The 16,431-nt window shown below is 40.5% G+C and overlaps 1 protein-coding gene across 2 annotated transcripts in view; it reads right to left on the reverse strand.

Annotated features, from left to right (window-relative positions):
* Window positions 1-206: 206 nt before the first annotated feature.
* Window positions 207-16,431, reverse strand: part of PBX1 (PBX homeobox 1) — a 336,111-nt gene continuing 319,886 nt past the window's right edge. For both annotated transcript variants that reach the window (XM_061399877.1, XM_061399888.1), the window contains one exon: window positions 207-2,209. In XM_061399877.1, the coding sequence (XP_061255861.1) occupies window positions 2,189-2,209 (21 nt within the window). In that variant the 3' untranslated portion in view covers window positions 207-2,188. The remainder of the gene's footprint in view (window positions 2,210-16,431) is intronic.

The raw sequence follows: 16,431 nt of genomic DNA on the forward strand, positions 1-16,431 counted from the left end.
TCAACAGAGCCAAACTTTCACATTCTTCAGGAAAATCAGAATGCTTATTTTAGGTTCCCTGGAGGAGAAACAGAAAATACTTGACCCACTATGGCTTGGGAACATAATAACGAAACTGCGTATTAAACAGACAACATGCATGCAGTATCTACTACGCGCCAAGCCTGTGCAAAGCAGTTTACTCACATCATTTTCACAACAACCAGTCATTTATGCAACAAATATTTATTAAGCACCTAAATCACTCTAGAAACTGGAGATACAGCAGTAAAGAATACAAAAACCCCTGCCCTTATAGAGCTTACATTCTAGAGGTGGGGAAACAAGCAATAAATAAGATAATTAAGTGCTGTATATAGTAAGTTAGGAGTTGAGTGCTAAGGAGTATAATAAAATGAGGGTAGAAGACAGGAAATGCTGGATGGTTTGCAATTCAGAGATCATGTTCAAGGAAAGTCTCACTAAAAAAGTAAGTTGAATAAAGACCTGGAGAAGGTAACAGAGTGACCTTTTGTGGATAACTGGGGAAGACCATTCCAAGGAGAATGAACAATAAAGGGCAGAGACCCTGAGGTAGGTATTATTATCTCCATTTTACAGATGGTTAAATGACTTGCTAAAGAGCCACTGCTTGAGGATGGAGCCAGAATTTAAACTCAAGGCTACTTGACATGAGGCCTAGTACATAATATAATTGTCCAGTGATGGAGTGTAAGTGAAGCGCTCTACATTACAAAAGCCTACAAGAGGGAAGGAACTTGCCCAGATGAACACAGTAAGTGCCCTGCACATGAAAGCTTGAAACTGTGAGCTTTCAAAGTTGCAAACATGCGTTCGCATGTCCAGTCATGTAAGTCAGCTCCATCTGAGGAGGTGCTTTACATTTCGGAGGTACAGGACCTGAACGTAGACCGGTACATGAACGTCAGGTGTGAGTGCCATTGCAGCTCGCCCTCCATCTCCTACTGCTGATGACCCTTCTACCACTTCCCACGCCCTCTCCCTCCTCCAGTCAGCAACTCTTCTCTCCTGTTCACTCAATGCCAGCCCCTAGATGCCAGCTGTTGTACTGTACTGCTGTACTACTGTTCAAGGTACTGTACTGTATGATTTTAAATGCTTTCTTTATTTTTTGTGTTTGTTTTTCATGTATTATTTGTGTGGAAAGTTTTATACACCTATTACAGTATAGCACTATATAGCCAACTGTGTTAGTTGGGTACCTAAGCGAACTTTGTAGGGCTCAACAAACAAATTGGACTTCTAAACATGCTCTTGGAGCAGAACCCCTTATATGGAGGTGACTTACCACACTTGTAGATGATGGCAGAGTTGAGACCAGAGGGCTGTCATTTCTGCCACACAATCCCTGCCTCCAGAATCCGGACATCATTTCCCAAACCAATGAACAGACTTGTAAAACTTTAGCAACATATTTAATGAGAGATATGTTAAAGAGTCTTGGCTTGATGACATAAATGATGCCTCCAACTCTGACTCCTTCAGTGGCAGTGAGTAACAGAGCATAGACTATAAAGTTAGATCCTTCTAAACTTGAAAGCAGGTTCCACACTTTTCTCACTATGTGATCTTGGGCAAGTTATTAAACACCTCTGACCTCCCAGTATCATCATCCATGGAACAAGGATAGAACTGTGCCTCAGGGATGTGGTAAGGATTAGATAAAATGTGCACAGCACCTTGCAGACTGACTGGGATAGAGGGGATGCTCTAATGTGTTCATTATCTTCTCCCCTTCTTCCCTCTCCCCTACGTAATTAGTTGTATTTCTACATGCACAATTCTTGCTTTCTTAATGTATTACAGTTTTATTGAGGGTTGAGAGGTTGTCTTCTATATGTAAGTGCTCACCATATTTTATATTATATGGCGGTACATAGTGAATGCTTACAAGTGATGATTTGATCACTGGGTTAGTGGGGAAGAGAAGGAAGAGTGATTATTGCTTTGGGACTCTGTTGTTGCAACAGTCATCTGGTTGCAACATGTGTCAGCCCACTGCTCACCACAGTTGTTCTGACTGATATGACTGGCCAGGAGGTATCATCTTACTTCTTCAAAAGTCAGTATGCGTCATTCTGGAAGATAGACCACTGTCCAGTTAGAGGAAGGCATGTCTTCAGTCAAGAGAAGAGGAGTAGCTGTCATCACCAGGTCATCCAAACCATCAGTAGGTTCTTGCAATATCCTGGTAAGAAGCAGAATTCCAGTTTAACTCACAACTTTAACATCCTCTACCCACACATCTTTCATCAGGACCACTATCAAAGAGTCAAATTGACCGATTTCAGTTTTTATTTCTTTTGTCCACCCTCTGGGAAGAGCTCAATAAGCAGCTAACCAGCTGAAAATAGGAGGAGAAGAAAAAGGCCTGGACCTAGATGATACAGGAAATGGCTCATCAGCCATCCAAAATTGAAGTTACTTTTTCATTCATGTAACGTGAATAAAAATTCTCTGTGATAAATATTAGGAATACTTCAATGGAGAAACCCATCTGTAATTCCTTTCTTTTAAGAAAGAAAAAGTAAATCATTTGTGTTGCCTTTCTCCCTACATTAGCTTTTTCAGTCCTCATAAAAACCCTGTAAATTACCCTTAATTTACAGATGAAGCAACTAATCCCAATAATATTAAATAACTTGCTTAAGATAATAAATTACTAACCTGAGAATTATATGGACAGGCTTTTAACTTGATCCCAGTGGTTTTCCTTTGCACCTCATTTTTATGGCTCCATTTAAAAAGGATTGATAAAAGACAGTTTCCCCTGACCCTATTATGAAAGGTCAGTAAAGTTTGAAAGAAATCATTATAGAACTGTCTTTTCTTTTAGTGATTGTACATAGAACCCAGGCTTAAGACAAACAGATTTTTTTAGAGAAAAAATAATTTTTTTCAAAAGTTAATAATGACTCTTGTGACCCCATAGACTGTAGCCCACCGGGCTCCTCTGTCCATGAGATTTCCCAAGCAAGTATACTAGAGTGGGTTGCCATTTCCTTCTCCAGGGGATCTTCCAAACCCAGGGATCAAACCCAGGTCTCCTGCATTGGCGGGCAGTCTCTTTACCACTTAGCCACCAGGGAAGCTCATAATATTAACTTGTACTTTTCTCTGGATCATTGAGAAGTCCCCACAGACATGATGCTTCACCCTCAATCACTACAGAATGGGGACACAGTGTCAATGTTTCCATTTTCGGACTGCAGGCTCAAGAGGAAAGAAAGAGAAGCTACAACAAAGTTAGGGAAAGAATCATACTTCTACATATTGGCCAAGTTCAGCTTGACAAACTTTTAAAAATAGATCAATCTATCAATAAATTGTCAAAACACTCATCATACACAGACACAGGAACAAATACGAAAAGAAAATAAGGAAATCAGTACTATTGTTAAGGTGATAGGATTATGAAGAAATGTCCCCAATTTTACATATTTTGTAATGATATTATATTATTGGTGTTTTATAATATAAAAGGAAGATATAAACCAATAATTGTATTCACTTCACTGGATGCTGTGAAAGTACCCATTTGCCCAGGACTAGGTTACTTCTTTCCATCAAAGTCCCATGAGTACAGTTTATTGAATTGACACGTTTGGAAGACAGACTTCTGAATCAGAAGCACTAATATGTTCTCAGTGACATCCTTTAGGTGGAACTGGTTCTTATGGAATTAGCACTCTATACCCAAATAGCACTGGCCTCAATTTCCACTGCTGCTGCTGCTGCTAAGTTGCTTCAGTCTTGTCCGACTCTGTGCGACCCCATAGACGGCAGCCCACCAGGCTCCTCTGTCCCTGGGATTCTCCAGGCAAGAACACTGGAGTGGGTTGCCATTTCCTTCTCCAATGTGTGAAAGTGAAGTTACTCAGTCGTGTCCGACTCATAGCGACCCCAATGGGCTGCAGCCTACCATGCTCCTCCGTCCATGGGATTTTCTAGGCAAGAGTATGCCTTCTCTGCAATTTCCACTAGTACCCCTCAAAATGAGCAATGATGTAGAGTTTGACTTTTTGGACTAAAGTCACTTGGAATACCTTCTATAGCAAAGCTTTTTCTTGTATTTTTATCTTAAAGGGTTGGAAGATTTTTTCTTTCAATTATTTCAGCAAATTATGCCCAATTCACTAACTTTTATAATTTCTCATTTATTTCACTAGCTTTTATAATTCCACAAGTAGCTTAGAATGTTGGAGTTTAATGGAGAAAAGAGTTAAACTTTCCTGTCTGAAAATGAAGAAACTGAGGCTTAGAGAAAATACTTTCAAATTGAAAGTAAGTACATATGGCATCACAGTGGAGCACAGCTTATATCATATTTTTCCAACTATAATTACCGTCTGCCCTATGAAGTAAGTATAGTGGTTCCTTTCCTTGATATTACTGCTTTTCTCAATTATAATATTTACTAGCTGAGCAGAAAGTACTCAATCCATTGGTATTAAGGGCTTAAGAATAAACTTGCTCAAATATGCAGATGACACCTCCCTTATGGCACAAAGTGAAGAGGAACTAAAGATCCTCTTGATGAAAGTGAAAGAGAATGAAAAAGCTGGCTTAAAACTCAACATTCAAAAAATGAAGATCAAGGCATCCAGTCCCATCACTTCATGGCAAATAGATGGGGAAACAATGGAAACAGTGAGAGACTTTATTTTTTGGGGCTCCAAAATCACTGCAGATGGTGACTGCAGCCATGAAATTAAAAGATGCTTGCTCCTTGGAAGAAGTTGTGACAAATCTAGACAGTGTATTAAAAAGAAGAGACATTACTTTGTCAACAAAGGTCTGTCTAGTCAAAGCCATGGTTTTTCCAGTAGTCATGTATGGATGTGAGGGTTGGACCATAAAGATGGCTGAGCACTAAAGAATTGATGCTTTTAAACTATGATGCTGGAGAAGACTCTTGAAATCCCTTGGACAGCAAGGAAATCAAACCAGTCCATCTTAAAGGAGATCAGTCCTGAATGCTCATTGGAAGGACTGATGCTAAAGCTGAAGCTCCAATCCTTTGGCCATCTGATGTGAAGAACTGACTCATCTGAAAAGACCCTGATGCTGGGAAAGATTGAAGGCAGGAGGAGAAGAGGATGACAGAGGATGAGATGGTTGGATGGCATCACTGACTTGATGGACATGAGTTTGAGCAAGCTCCGGAGTTGGTGACAAACAGGGAAGCCTGGGGTGCTGCATCCATGGGGTCACAAAGAGTCAGATATGACTGAGTGACTGGACTGAACTGAACTGGACTCATTGGAAAAGACCTTAATGCTGGGAAAGAGTAAAGGTAGCAGGAAAAGGGGACAACAGAGAATGAGATGATTGGATGGCATCAGCGACTCAATGGACATGAGTTTGAGCAAGCTCCAGAAGATGGTGAAGGATACGGAAGTCTGACGTGCTGCAGTCCATGGGGTTGCAAAGAGTCAGACACAAATGAGCAACTGACAACAACAATGAAGTTTTCACATTTTATAGTGAGACAGACATTTCACATTTAAGAATCTGGCATGTAGACAGTCTCAAAACTAGGTTTCCATTTCACTTGTTTTCTTAAAGGAGGATATTATCTCATGACTTAAAAATCTGAAACAAAATCTATCAGATTAAAAGAAAAGGGAGTCTTCCCTGCCTCTTGCCATCTAAGGGAATTCCATAGCCTGAATATGGGCATTGGCTCCCCCAGATTTCTGCTAATTCAAGGTAGGAGCAGTGAGGTCTGACATAGAGGGGGCGAGACTATTTGTGTCTATGCCTCTCTACCTCTTAGGAACTCTTTGAACTTTGCTTCTATCTTATACCATGTTATGTCCAATGTAAAATTTAAACCCTTTTCAGAATTATCAACTCACAACATTATCATGACATATATATATATATTTATATACATTATATAACATTATATCTATATGCATATATGTGTGTATATATATATATATATATAGAGAGAGAGAGAGAGTACTGAGAGTATGCTCAATTTTACAGAATAATTCTGGACAGCCAAGGTTGGGAGGAATCACATCACCCATCACCCAGTACTCAGATTTCTGCCACTTTTCTGGCTTCCTCTTTCCTCTTCTTCTTTCTGCCTTTCCTCCCTTTTTCCTTTCTGTTATGCTGAGCACTCCAAATTCATCTCTCTGTATGATGAAGAGCATTACCACCCTTCCTCTTAGATCTTCACACCCACTCATAATGCTGACACCTCAAAATTCACACTCATTTTTTTCTCCAAGAAGGTCATTCTCTCTTTAGTTGTCCCTGTTACAGTTATAAATATTTCCTTCATTGTCTATGAAAGGTGCAGTCAGAAAGAAATTTCTGGGAGCAACGTGCTGTGGAAAACAATTGGGCAGTTTCTCCAACAGTTAAATATAGAATTACAGGATGACTCAGCAATTCCATTCTCAGTATGCTTTCAAGAGAAATAAATATGCATTCCCTCAGAAACTGATTCACACATGAATGTTCATAGTGAAAGGTTGTTGTTGAATCACGCGAATACACCGGGATTCTTGGTCCCCGGAGGAGAAGAATTCAATCCGGGGCCAGAGACGAGGCTTGATCGCTCAGAGCTTTTATGTAGTAAAGTTTTATTAAAGTATAAAGGAGATAGAGAAAGCTTCTGACATAGGCATCAGAAGGGGGCAGAAAGAGTACCCGCTTGCTAGTGTTAACAATGAAGTTATATACTCTCCAGTGAATCCAAAGAATGTCTGGAGGTTGTAAAGACCTCATCAGACCTACTCCCATAATTTACATTTTAAGATAACACTGTCCTCAGGCAAGATACATCCTTGTAAAGACCAGGTCTACTCCCATAATTAACATTTTAAGATAACAGAAGGTTGAATCCAAAGACTGTCCTTAGGCAGGATACATCATTGGTATATAATCCTAAGGAATGTGGAGAAAGAAAAAAAGTTTGTCCTTTCTTCCTCCTTGAGAATTCCAGACCCCTCTCTCTTTGGGGACCCCTAGACTCCCTATCAACCTGCCTAGGAAATGACTCTCTCAATAGTAACATTATCATAGTAACCAACAGGGGGAAACAACTCACATTCTCATGAACAGATGAATAGATACATAAAACATGACGTGGCCGCACAATGGAATATTATTCAGCCACGAAAAGGAGCCAGGTGCTGATAACTTGCTATGACATAGGTGAACTTTGAAAACATTATGCTGAGTGAAAGAAACCAGGTATAAAATATTACCTATTATATGATTCTTTTTATATGATATATAACCTAGAGGTTACCAGGTGATGAAAGTAGGAGGAATGGGAAGTAATTACTTAATGGGCATGTGTCGTTTTTATAGGGTGATGAAAATGTTTTGAAACTCATGAGAGATGCTTATTGTACAACATTGTTGAATATGCTAAATACCACTGCATTGTACACTTTTAAATAGTTAATTGTATGATATGCAAATTTTACTTCAATTTAAAAAATTTGCACGTGTGTGCACACAGATACACACACACACACAGAAGAGGGAGTCATGAGGTGAGGGTAACACTGAAAATTTTCCAGGCCCTCCTCTTGGACTCTCAGGCAGTTCTGGGAGTTGCCTCACTTTCTCAGGAGGGGCACGGCAGGCTCTGTATTTAGATACATTCTCATGGAGTTAGAGGCCTGGATTCTAGGCCTGTTCTAATTGTCGTCTATGTGATTCTGAACAAATCACTTAATATCTCTCTTCCTTATCTCTCTCTTCCTTAAAATCACTTAAGGAAGGCTTTGGACTAAACAATCTTTAAATCATTTGTATTATATGAAATAGACTAGTTAATTTAAGCAGAAAAGGAAAGTACTAGAAAGATATCAGTTGGTTCACAGAATTTAAGGAAGCCTGGGTAATTAGTCTTAGAAAAAGACAGACCCAGGACACCTTGGTGGGTGAGTTGACGAGGGTAGAAGCTGATGGTGGGGGCGGGGGTGCGATGTAGGGGAAAATCTCATTGAAGTGCTGCTGCTAAAGGGGTAGGTGCTGGGAAATAAAAACTGTAGTCTTTCAGGACCTTCCTAGCTACTTACTTCCTCACCCTTCCTTCCTTCTTCCCTTCCTTCCTCCCTTCCTTCTTTTATTCCTCCCCTCTTTCCCCTCTTTTCCTTTCTTTCTCTTGCAAATATCAACTGGCTTTTAAGCTATGGCGAGATTAGATTTTGGCACACAAAAGTGAACTGTTTTCTTCCAGAAAAATTCCCATTTCTCTCCAGACTCTCAGGAGGATGAACCCATGGTAGGAAAAAAAAAGGGCTGCCTTGGCTGAGGCTGGGTATCAGAAAGCTTGAGAGTGGCAGTGCCCACAAGGATCAGAGCCAGAAAGGGCTGGGAGCACTGAACTCAGAGCAGATGGCTAAGAGAACAGTCCACCAAAGACCCTGGGTACCACTGCTAGTCAGAGGGGTTTCCTTTCAGAATGTTCCCATTAACACATTTTCTTGGCATTGGCCTTATGGCTGCTGGGATGAGTAGCTTTTTTCGTTTTCCAAACTGTCCTTATCAGTAATGCAACAATAGCTAATTTAATTAGCTGACCTGAATGGCAGCCAGTTTGAGCTAATTTGGTTTTGCTAGCTGCTCCCTGGTATGTCCAGAACTGATAAGCATACTTCCCTCCAGACAAACAGTGGGGATTTTGAGGGGGCAGTGAGAGGGAGAGTAACCCTTCCAAAGTCTGTCTTACACCTGTGGGATTTAGTACTTCAGCAAAGGCAGTTATTCTTGTGTCAGTATTCCCTAAGGGCCTGTCAAATTTGTAAACTGAAAGATAAAAAAGACAACCTGGAAATTGCAAAGGCAAGATGCCCAGGATGAGAGAGCCAGGGAAAATCATTACCCTTAGCAGGAAGAACACTTGGCCAAAAGATTTGGATCTTAGCCACTGACGGACCTTCCCCAAGTCACTTTACCTCTGTGTCTCAGCTACTCATGCATAATAATAATATGCAGGACATATGCATCACATATCTCTGGAGAAGGAAATGGCAACCCACTCCAGTATTCTTGCCTGGAAAAGCCCATTGACAGAGGAGGCTGGCAGGTTACAGTCCATGGGGCCGCAAAAAAGTTGGACACGACTTAGCGACTAAACAACAACTAAAGAACTAAACAACAACGACTTAGCGACTAAACATGTTGTTTAGTCGCTTAAAGTCGTATATATTAAAATATCATATATATAATACGAATAATAATAACCATTGCCCTACTTTCTTCATAGATATGTTGTAGAACTGCAATGCTATAATGAAGATGAGATTTCTTGTCACATATAAAGAACTATGCCAATGGGAAACATTTTGGTAATTAGCACACTACCATGAGTGTGGCCTGTGCCTCCAGGGCAAGAAGCAAATACAATTCCTCTCTGTGGCCCTAGCACTTGTCAACTGAATGAAAGAGAAAGAGAAGTATGAGGAGATGGGTAGGCATAGTTCACGGTATGCGGAAGTCAGCGCACAACAAAATCTCATAAAATGTAAGCTGACTTTTCAATTTAGTATCTTAATCTTCTCCACCCTTGACAACTTCCTCCTCTCTTGACAAGAGAAAACGGTTCACTGTTGATGTCAGATCTGTATTCACAGAAGAGCTATTCTATACCACCTGCATCTCTGCCCACCATCCCTCACCCCAAGGTCTTCCAGTGCAACCTGCCTTCACTAGTAGGTGAAGGACCACACCCAAAGCAGGCTTTTGTGTTTGCTTTGGGGTCTTTTTTCCTTTGAAGTCCTGCATTTCAATGAGATACACTGAATTATACATTGAATTATAATTTGCCTCTATTCACACAGAATATAAAAGGCATCTTGCTTGAAATGAGTGGATTTGAAAAAATTTGGAATAGGAAAGATCTATAGGATAGTATTGTTTGTTCCATAATTTTTAAAAATTCATTTATTTTTAATTGGAGAATAATTGCCTTACAGGATCGTTTTGGTCTCTGCCATATATTAACATGAATCAGCCATAGGTATACCTATGTCCCCTCGTTCTTGAACCTCCCTCCCCCCTCCCTCCTACCCCACCCCTCTAGGTTGTCACAGAGCATCAGATTTGAGCTCCCTGAGTCATACAGCAAATTTCCACTGGCTATCTAGTTTTATACTGGTAATGTTATGTTTCAATGCTGCTCTCTCAATTCGTCCTACCCTTTCCTTCCCCCACTGTGTCCACAAGTCTGGTATTTGGTCAAATCTATTTTTAACCATCCCCAAAACTGTGTTGACCATTTTCTCTCACTCCATATCCTCCCCTGGGAGATCTCATCCATTCCACAGTTCTACTGCATCCCATAGGGTGAAGCCTCACAAGCCATTATCTTCAACCCTGACCTCACACCTGAGGTCAGTATCCAGAAACACAACTGCCTGTTAAGGATTTCTACCTGAATCACCTATTGCACCTCATATCTAAGATTCTCAAAATTGCCCTCATCACCTAGTTTGCAAGTCTGCTTGTCTTAATTTTATGTTTTTTCTAGTGGCTCACAGTTTCCAAACCAGAAACCCAACCTTTTCTTCACACGGTCTTCTTGGTGGAAAATGAGTTTATTGATTTTGCCTTCCAAATATCTCTCCCATTCAAGTCTTTTTTGCCACTGAAATTATTTTATTTGTATTTTTTCTTAAAGGCAGAGATTCCGTGCATATCGAGCAAATAACCAATATTTGTTGATGTGAATTGAATTAAAATCTCCCTTACTCTGTTCCACCAAATTTCCAAATCTTTAGTGAATATCAATTACTGTACTTAAGACAACTGAAGATGTAGTTGAGTTTCTCTGTTCTACCGTAACAGCTATTCCAATGGACTCTAAATTCACAGTAAGTCCCTAAACTTGGGATGAGTACAGCCTTCTCAGCTGGGACCGTACAACCTCATTGACAGGGCTACCTTCTGGGTTTGCTCTAAAATTTACAGCTCAGATTTAGAACACTCAGCAGTTTCTACAGTGTTTGCAGGAAAGGCAGAATCTACTCTGCTGCTGCTGCTGCTGAGTCGCTTCAGTCGTGTCCGACTCTGCGCGACCCCATAGACATCAGCCCACCAGGCTCCTTGTCCCTGGGATTCTCCAGGCAAGAACACTGGAGTGGGTTGCCATTTCCTTCTCCAATGCATGAAAGTGAAAGTGAAAATGAAGTCACTCAGTCGTGTCCAACTCTTCGCGACCCCATGAACCTGCAGCCCACCAGGCTCCTCCGTCCATGGGATTTGCCAGGCAAGAGTACTGGAGTGGGGTGCCATCGCCGTCTCCGTTAGAATCTACTCTAGCTGCCTTCATTACTTCTTTACAGATTCATTGTCTTCAATTTACTCACAGTTAAAACATAGAATCAGGTATGGAATAGTCTTCATAATGTCAAATTACAAGTATATGCCTATAATACATTGAAAGTATTTGGAATTTCTTAATAACTGGTGTCTCAACAACAATTTTTTTATTTTATAGTTATTTCTCTAACTTTTACTTAGTTCCTGATATGGATTTCACATCTATTTTTTCCTGAAGCATGAGCCCTAGTGTCAGTGGGTGACATTACTGCAAATGAAAAGGCAGCTGAATCATGGAAGGTTGTTGAGCCAGACAACCTCAGTTCAAATTCTGACCCACCACCTACTGTCTGTGAGAATGACCAATGACCATACCTCTCTAGCTCACCTTCCTCATCTCTAACTGGGGGTAATAATGTCTCCACGTACTTCCTAGGCTTCTTGTGAAAATTAAAAGACCTAATTCATGAGTTGCATTTACTACTCCATTTGGCACAATATAAGACAGCTATTATTATATTACTTGATAGTGAGAAAAGAAGGACATCAAAGGGGATTTTGATGGGAAAAAAAAAGGTTTCATCATTTAAAAATTTTAATTGCAAAACTAGTTGTTTACCATGGACGGATTCTGTGCTATTCAGTTTACCTATGTTATCTCATCTAACTTGCGCACTGCACATCAACTCTGTAATGCAGCTTTTATTATACCTGTTTCACAGATGAGAAAACTAAGCCTTAGAGAGGTTAAGAAACTTACCACTTGACACATAGATAGTAAGTGACGGAACTAGAATATTAACTCTGGACTGTGTCCAAAGCTAAAATTAAACAAAATACATACCATTTATTCAAAGTCCTTACATCCTCTGTAAGTAAAACAAAGGAAAAGCCAATACTTGGATGAATCACAAAATAACTATGCTGAGTGAAAGAAGCCAGACCAACAAAAAGTATATATTACCTGATTCCATTTATATAAAACTCTAGAAATGCAAGCTAATTACAAAGTGACCAAGAGCAGACCAGTGTTGCTTGGGGAGGGTATTAGCTGAGGAGTGGTGGAAAAGATAAATCAAAAAGAAAACTTTTGAGGCTGATGAGTATCTTTAACATCTTGATTGTGGTGATGCACATATATGTTAAATAACCAAATCGTGTATTTCAAATATGTTCAGTTTATTGAATATCAATTATGCTCAATATACATGTTTAAAAAACACAAGATACTTTTGTACCCTCAAAATCATACAGTTAAATGAAGAAAACCACTATACCACTGGGGTCAGGCTTTCTGCATCTCTACAGAAAACAGTCATACCTTCTGCTTTATTCCACTGCTTTATTACCTTAATGTGCTGGCCTGGAGGATAAATGAAATAATAAACGCAGAGCCCTGAACACAGTGTCCAGGTCACGCGAGCCACTCAGTTCGTTCTCTTCCCCCACCTGCCTTATAGATTAGTCCCGACTTCTCAGAAATGCAAATGCCTAGGCACTCACCTCTGGAGGCTTTCAGTATCCCTACACTGGAGCTTTTTACAACCGCCTTAGAGCGGGCCAGCATCCCTTTCCTCCTCTAATTGTCCCGCAGAGACCAGGGCGGCGCAAGTGCAGCGGGCACGTGGGGACCGGAGCAGCCCAGCAGAAGAGACCGCGCTGGTATTGAGCTCTGTGAACAAGGACCTCATTCATCTTCACGGACTTTGCTGTGCCATCCATTTTAAATGACATGGTAGGCGACCCGTTTATCAAGATCAGCATACTACTCTATTATTATGATTATTTAGCATTTACATAACACTGGATTTGCAAGTGCTTAATAATAATTTATTTATTGCATCATCTAACTACTCACTAATGGAAAATTCAAGGGGTTGTCATGAGTTCACTGACCTCCACTTTGGAGACACCTTAGGCCGTTTCGAACAGCATGCCCAAGTACCAGTTGTGAAATATTTTAATGAAAAAAAGTTTGGTATATATATATATTTTTTTTTCCTTGGCATTTATAATGTATCTACTGAGATAATACTCTTTCTTTACAATGAATAAAATAAGCATTACTATTAAAAATCCTCTGAAGATCCCCTGGAGTAGGAAATGGCAACCCACTCTAGTATTCTTGCCTGGGAAATCCCATAGACAGAAGAGCCTGGCGGGCTACAGTCCACGGGGTCGCAAATAGTCGGACACAACTTAGTGACTAAACAACATTATAAATAAGTAACTGAAGCCATGTCTCTCTAGAACTTGTATGGAGGCTACAAGAGTGAACCCCAGGTGTGTGCAGACATGGAAACCCACCACTACATCTTCTGTCAAGAAAGGGCTCATCGCCTGGCCAGGTGGAGTGTGCTAGCTGGCATCTCTGGCTGCTAGGGTCTTCAATGTCCACCTCAGACAGGGACTAAGCATGGCCACGGTCCATGTGTCAGTCATTTCTGCCCAACACAAGACTCATCTCAAACAGGCTTTGTTTCAGAGCTCCTCTTTTACAGGTGTATCTCACTGTGTGATGGCTTCTCTACCCAATCGCGCTTCCTTCCCCTTTTCCATCACGGATGTAACTCTCCAATAAACATTTTTCAGTCCTTGCTTCACCTTAGTGTCTGCTTCCCAGAGAACCCAGCCAGCCGGTATGAACCTAGAGTTTATACTCTGACAATAAGCATGTCATTTAGGCAAGTGTCTCTGGATTGTAAAATTTTCACCACTCTATTGGGATGGTTGGCTTTGGTTCTTTCAAAGGTCTTTCCATTTATTCCATCCTTCCACCTATGAATTTGTGTGGAATGGAGTTTGATATTAATATAAATTCTGTGCCTTTAGCCTTTATGCAAGAGGTTTTGTGATGGAGAAAGATTTTAAGGAACAAACTCAAGAGTCCTCCTATTTTCCTATCTACAATAACCTAGAATGATTCCAACTCTGTTAGAATGTACAATAGAAAGATGATTATGAGTGTGGATTGATGAGTGTGAAAATTACACAGTAAGAATTTATATGTATGTGTAAAGTATATCTAACATAAAACATGAAAAAATATAATTAAATAAATATCATAGGTGATCTAATTCTTATACATGCATAAAATATTGGTCAAGACAGAAGATCTCAGAGCAGAGAGAAAACAGATAGAGAGATCTCACTGATAGATAGAGAAGACAGAACTGCATTCTTAGAAGATCTAATACCTGAGTCTGATGGTCCCTGAGAAAAAGTTTAAATGAACCACCCCAAAAGGAAACAACTCCTTGGACAGGGCATACTTCAGAATTCTGGGAGATGCAACTCTCCCTTATCAGATGCTCAGACTTTTCACCTGTTGAGGTTTGATTTTCAAGCCAAGAATCAAAACAGAAGGTGTGTGTGCCTGTTCTCTTCATGTTCCTATTTTTTTTTTTTTAAACTGCTGTTCTCTAAGCCATTTTTGAAAGAAGCTTGGTCTCCACCATTTCTCTGGATTCTTCAGTGGTCTCTGGTCAAAGAAGACAGCCACAAAAGAAACTGTTAAGAGACTTAATTAGGGGTTTTGAAAGTAAAATCCAACAAGGATCTATTTATGCAATGATTATAATAAAAAAGCTGTCACTGTAAGGCCTAAATGTACAGTTGTCATTGGGCACCAGCCCTGAGAGTCACATGTGTAAATAGAAGTCTGTAATTTGAGAGGTCATACTGGCTAAGACTTTAACACAGATTCAACAAAGCTTTATATAAACTCATGGAAGATTTGATCTGTAATCAATTAGGAAGGTCATATGGGATATTTGAGAGAGATTTCACTGACGCTCTTAAAGGCCTGGTGAAAGAAGGTATACCCCCAAATGCCAATGATAAAGACTCAGCAATATTCTAGACTTAGTTATTTAAATGACCATTTCAGAGCAAGTCGTAAAGGAATTTGGGACTCACAGAAGTCAGCATGAAGCTACCAAAAAGAAGTCACCACACATGCATGCCATTCGCTGCTTGGTAAGGGGACTTGGACCAGCGCATGTTCCCGCATGTGCTAGAAGCAGAAGCACTGTCCCTTTGGACAGTGTACAAAATCTTTCTTGGTATTCCTCAGGATAGAGTGGGTACTGTGGGAAGTCACATCCCAATTCCTGGGAAGGAATAATGATACATGAATCAACCCACAGCCAAAATTTGTCTCTGGTATTTTTCTACAAGGCTGTGGGCCTGTCCTGTCCTGTGCAGAATATTAATGACTTGAATGAAAGTAGCAAGGGAGGGTGGCTATGTATCTGGCCTTTAGAGTCAGACAGAGCTGGGTTAAATCCTGACTCTCCTACATACTGGCTGCATATCCTTGGACAAGTGACTTAACCTTTCTGAGTCACAGTGTGCTTCACTAATAAAACGGGGATAGGGACTTCCTGGTGGTCCAGTGGCTAACAGTCTGCATTCCCAATGCAGGGGCCTGGATTTGATCCCTGGTCAAGGAACTAGATTCCACATGCCACAACTAAAGATTCCATGTGCTGTAACCAAGACCTGGTGCAAATTAATAAATAAAATAAATAAATATAAAAATAAAATAATAAAATGGTGACAGCACGTACTCAGCAGAGTTGGTGAAGGGAGAATGAAACAGTGTGCTGTGTAAAGCATAGTATCTGGCAGAGACAGGCTCCCAAAATGGTAACTCTCTGCTGCACGTCGAATACATCGTCTGAGAGTAATGAGAATATGTTGGATGACAAAATCAGGATCCAAAAAGGTCTCAGCAGGCTGGACTCAAGGACCAAATCTAATAGGATGGCATTTAACAAAGATAAATGTAAAGGTACTGCAATTAGGTCTGAACAGCAAGCTGCACACGTGCCCAGTGGGGAGATAGGGCTTATCAACGGCACACCTGGAAAAGACTTGGGGGCATTGCATGACTCTTTGCTCATTAATGGGTCAATCAGGTGAAGTGGCTGCCAAAAAGCAAAGGCAGTCTTAAACAGTGTAAAGGCTCATTGTCTGGAACAAAGGGAGAAATAATGCCTGTCTCCATGACCACACTCGGGTACTACACTTTAATAGGGGTGGTGATAAGCTGGGCTTTTTCCAAAGACACAGAATCAGGATAGTGAGGAGACACAAACTCAGTCAAAG

The sequence above is a fragment of the Bos javanicus genome, chromosome 3 (assembly GCF_032452875.1).
Source record: "Bos javanicus breed banteng chromosome 3, ARS-OSU_banteng_1.0, whole genome shotgun sequence".
Lineage (NCBI taxonomy): Eukaryota > Metazoa > Chordata > Mammalia > Artiodactyla > Bovidae > Bos > Bos javanicus.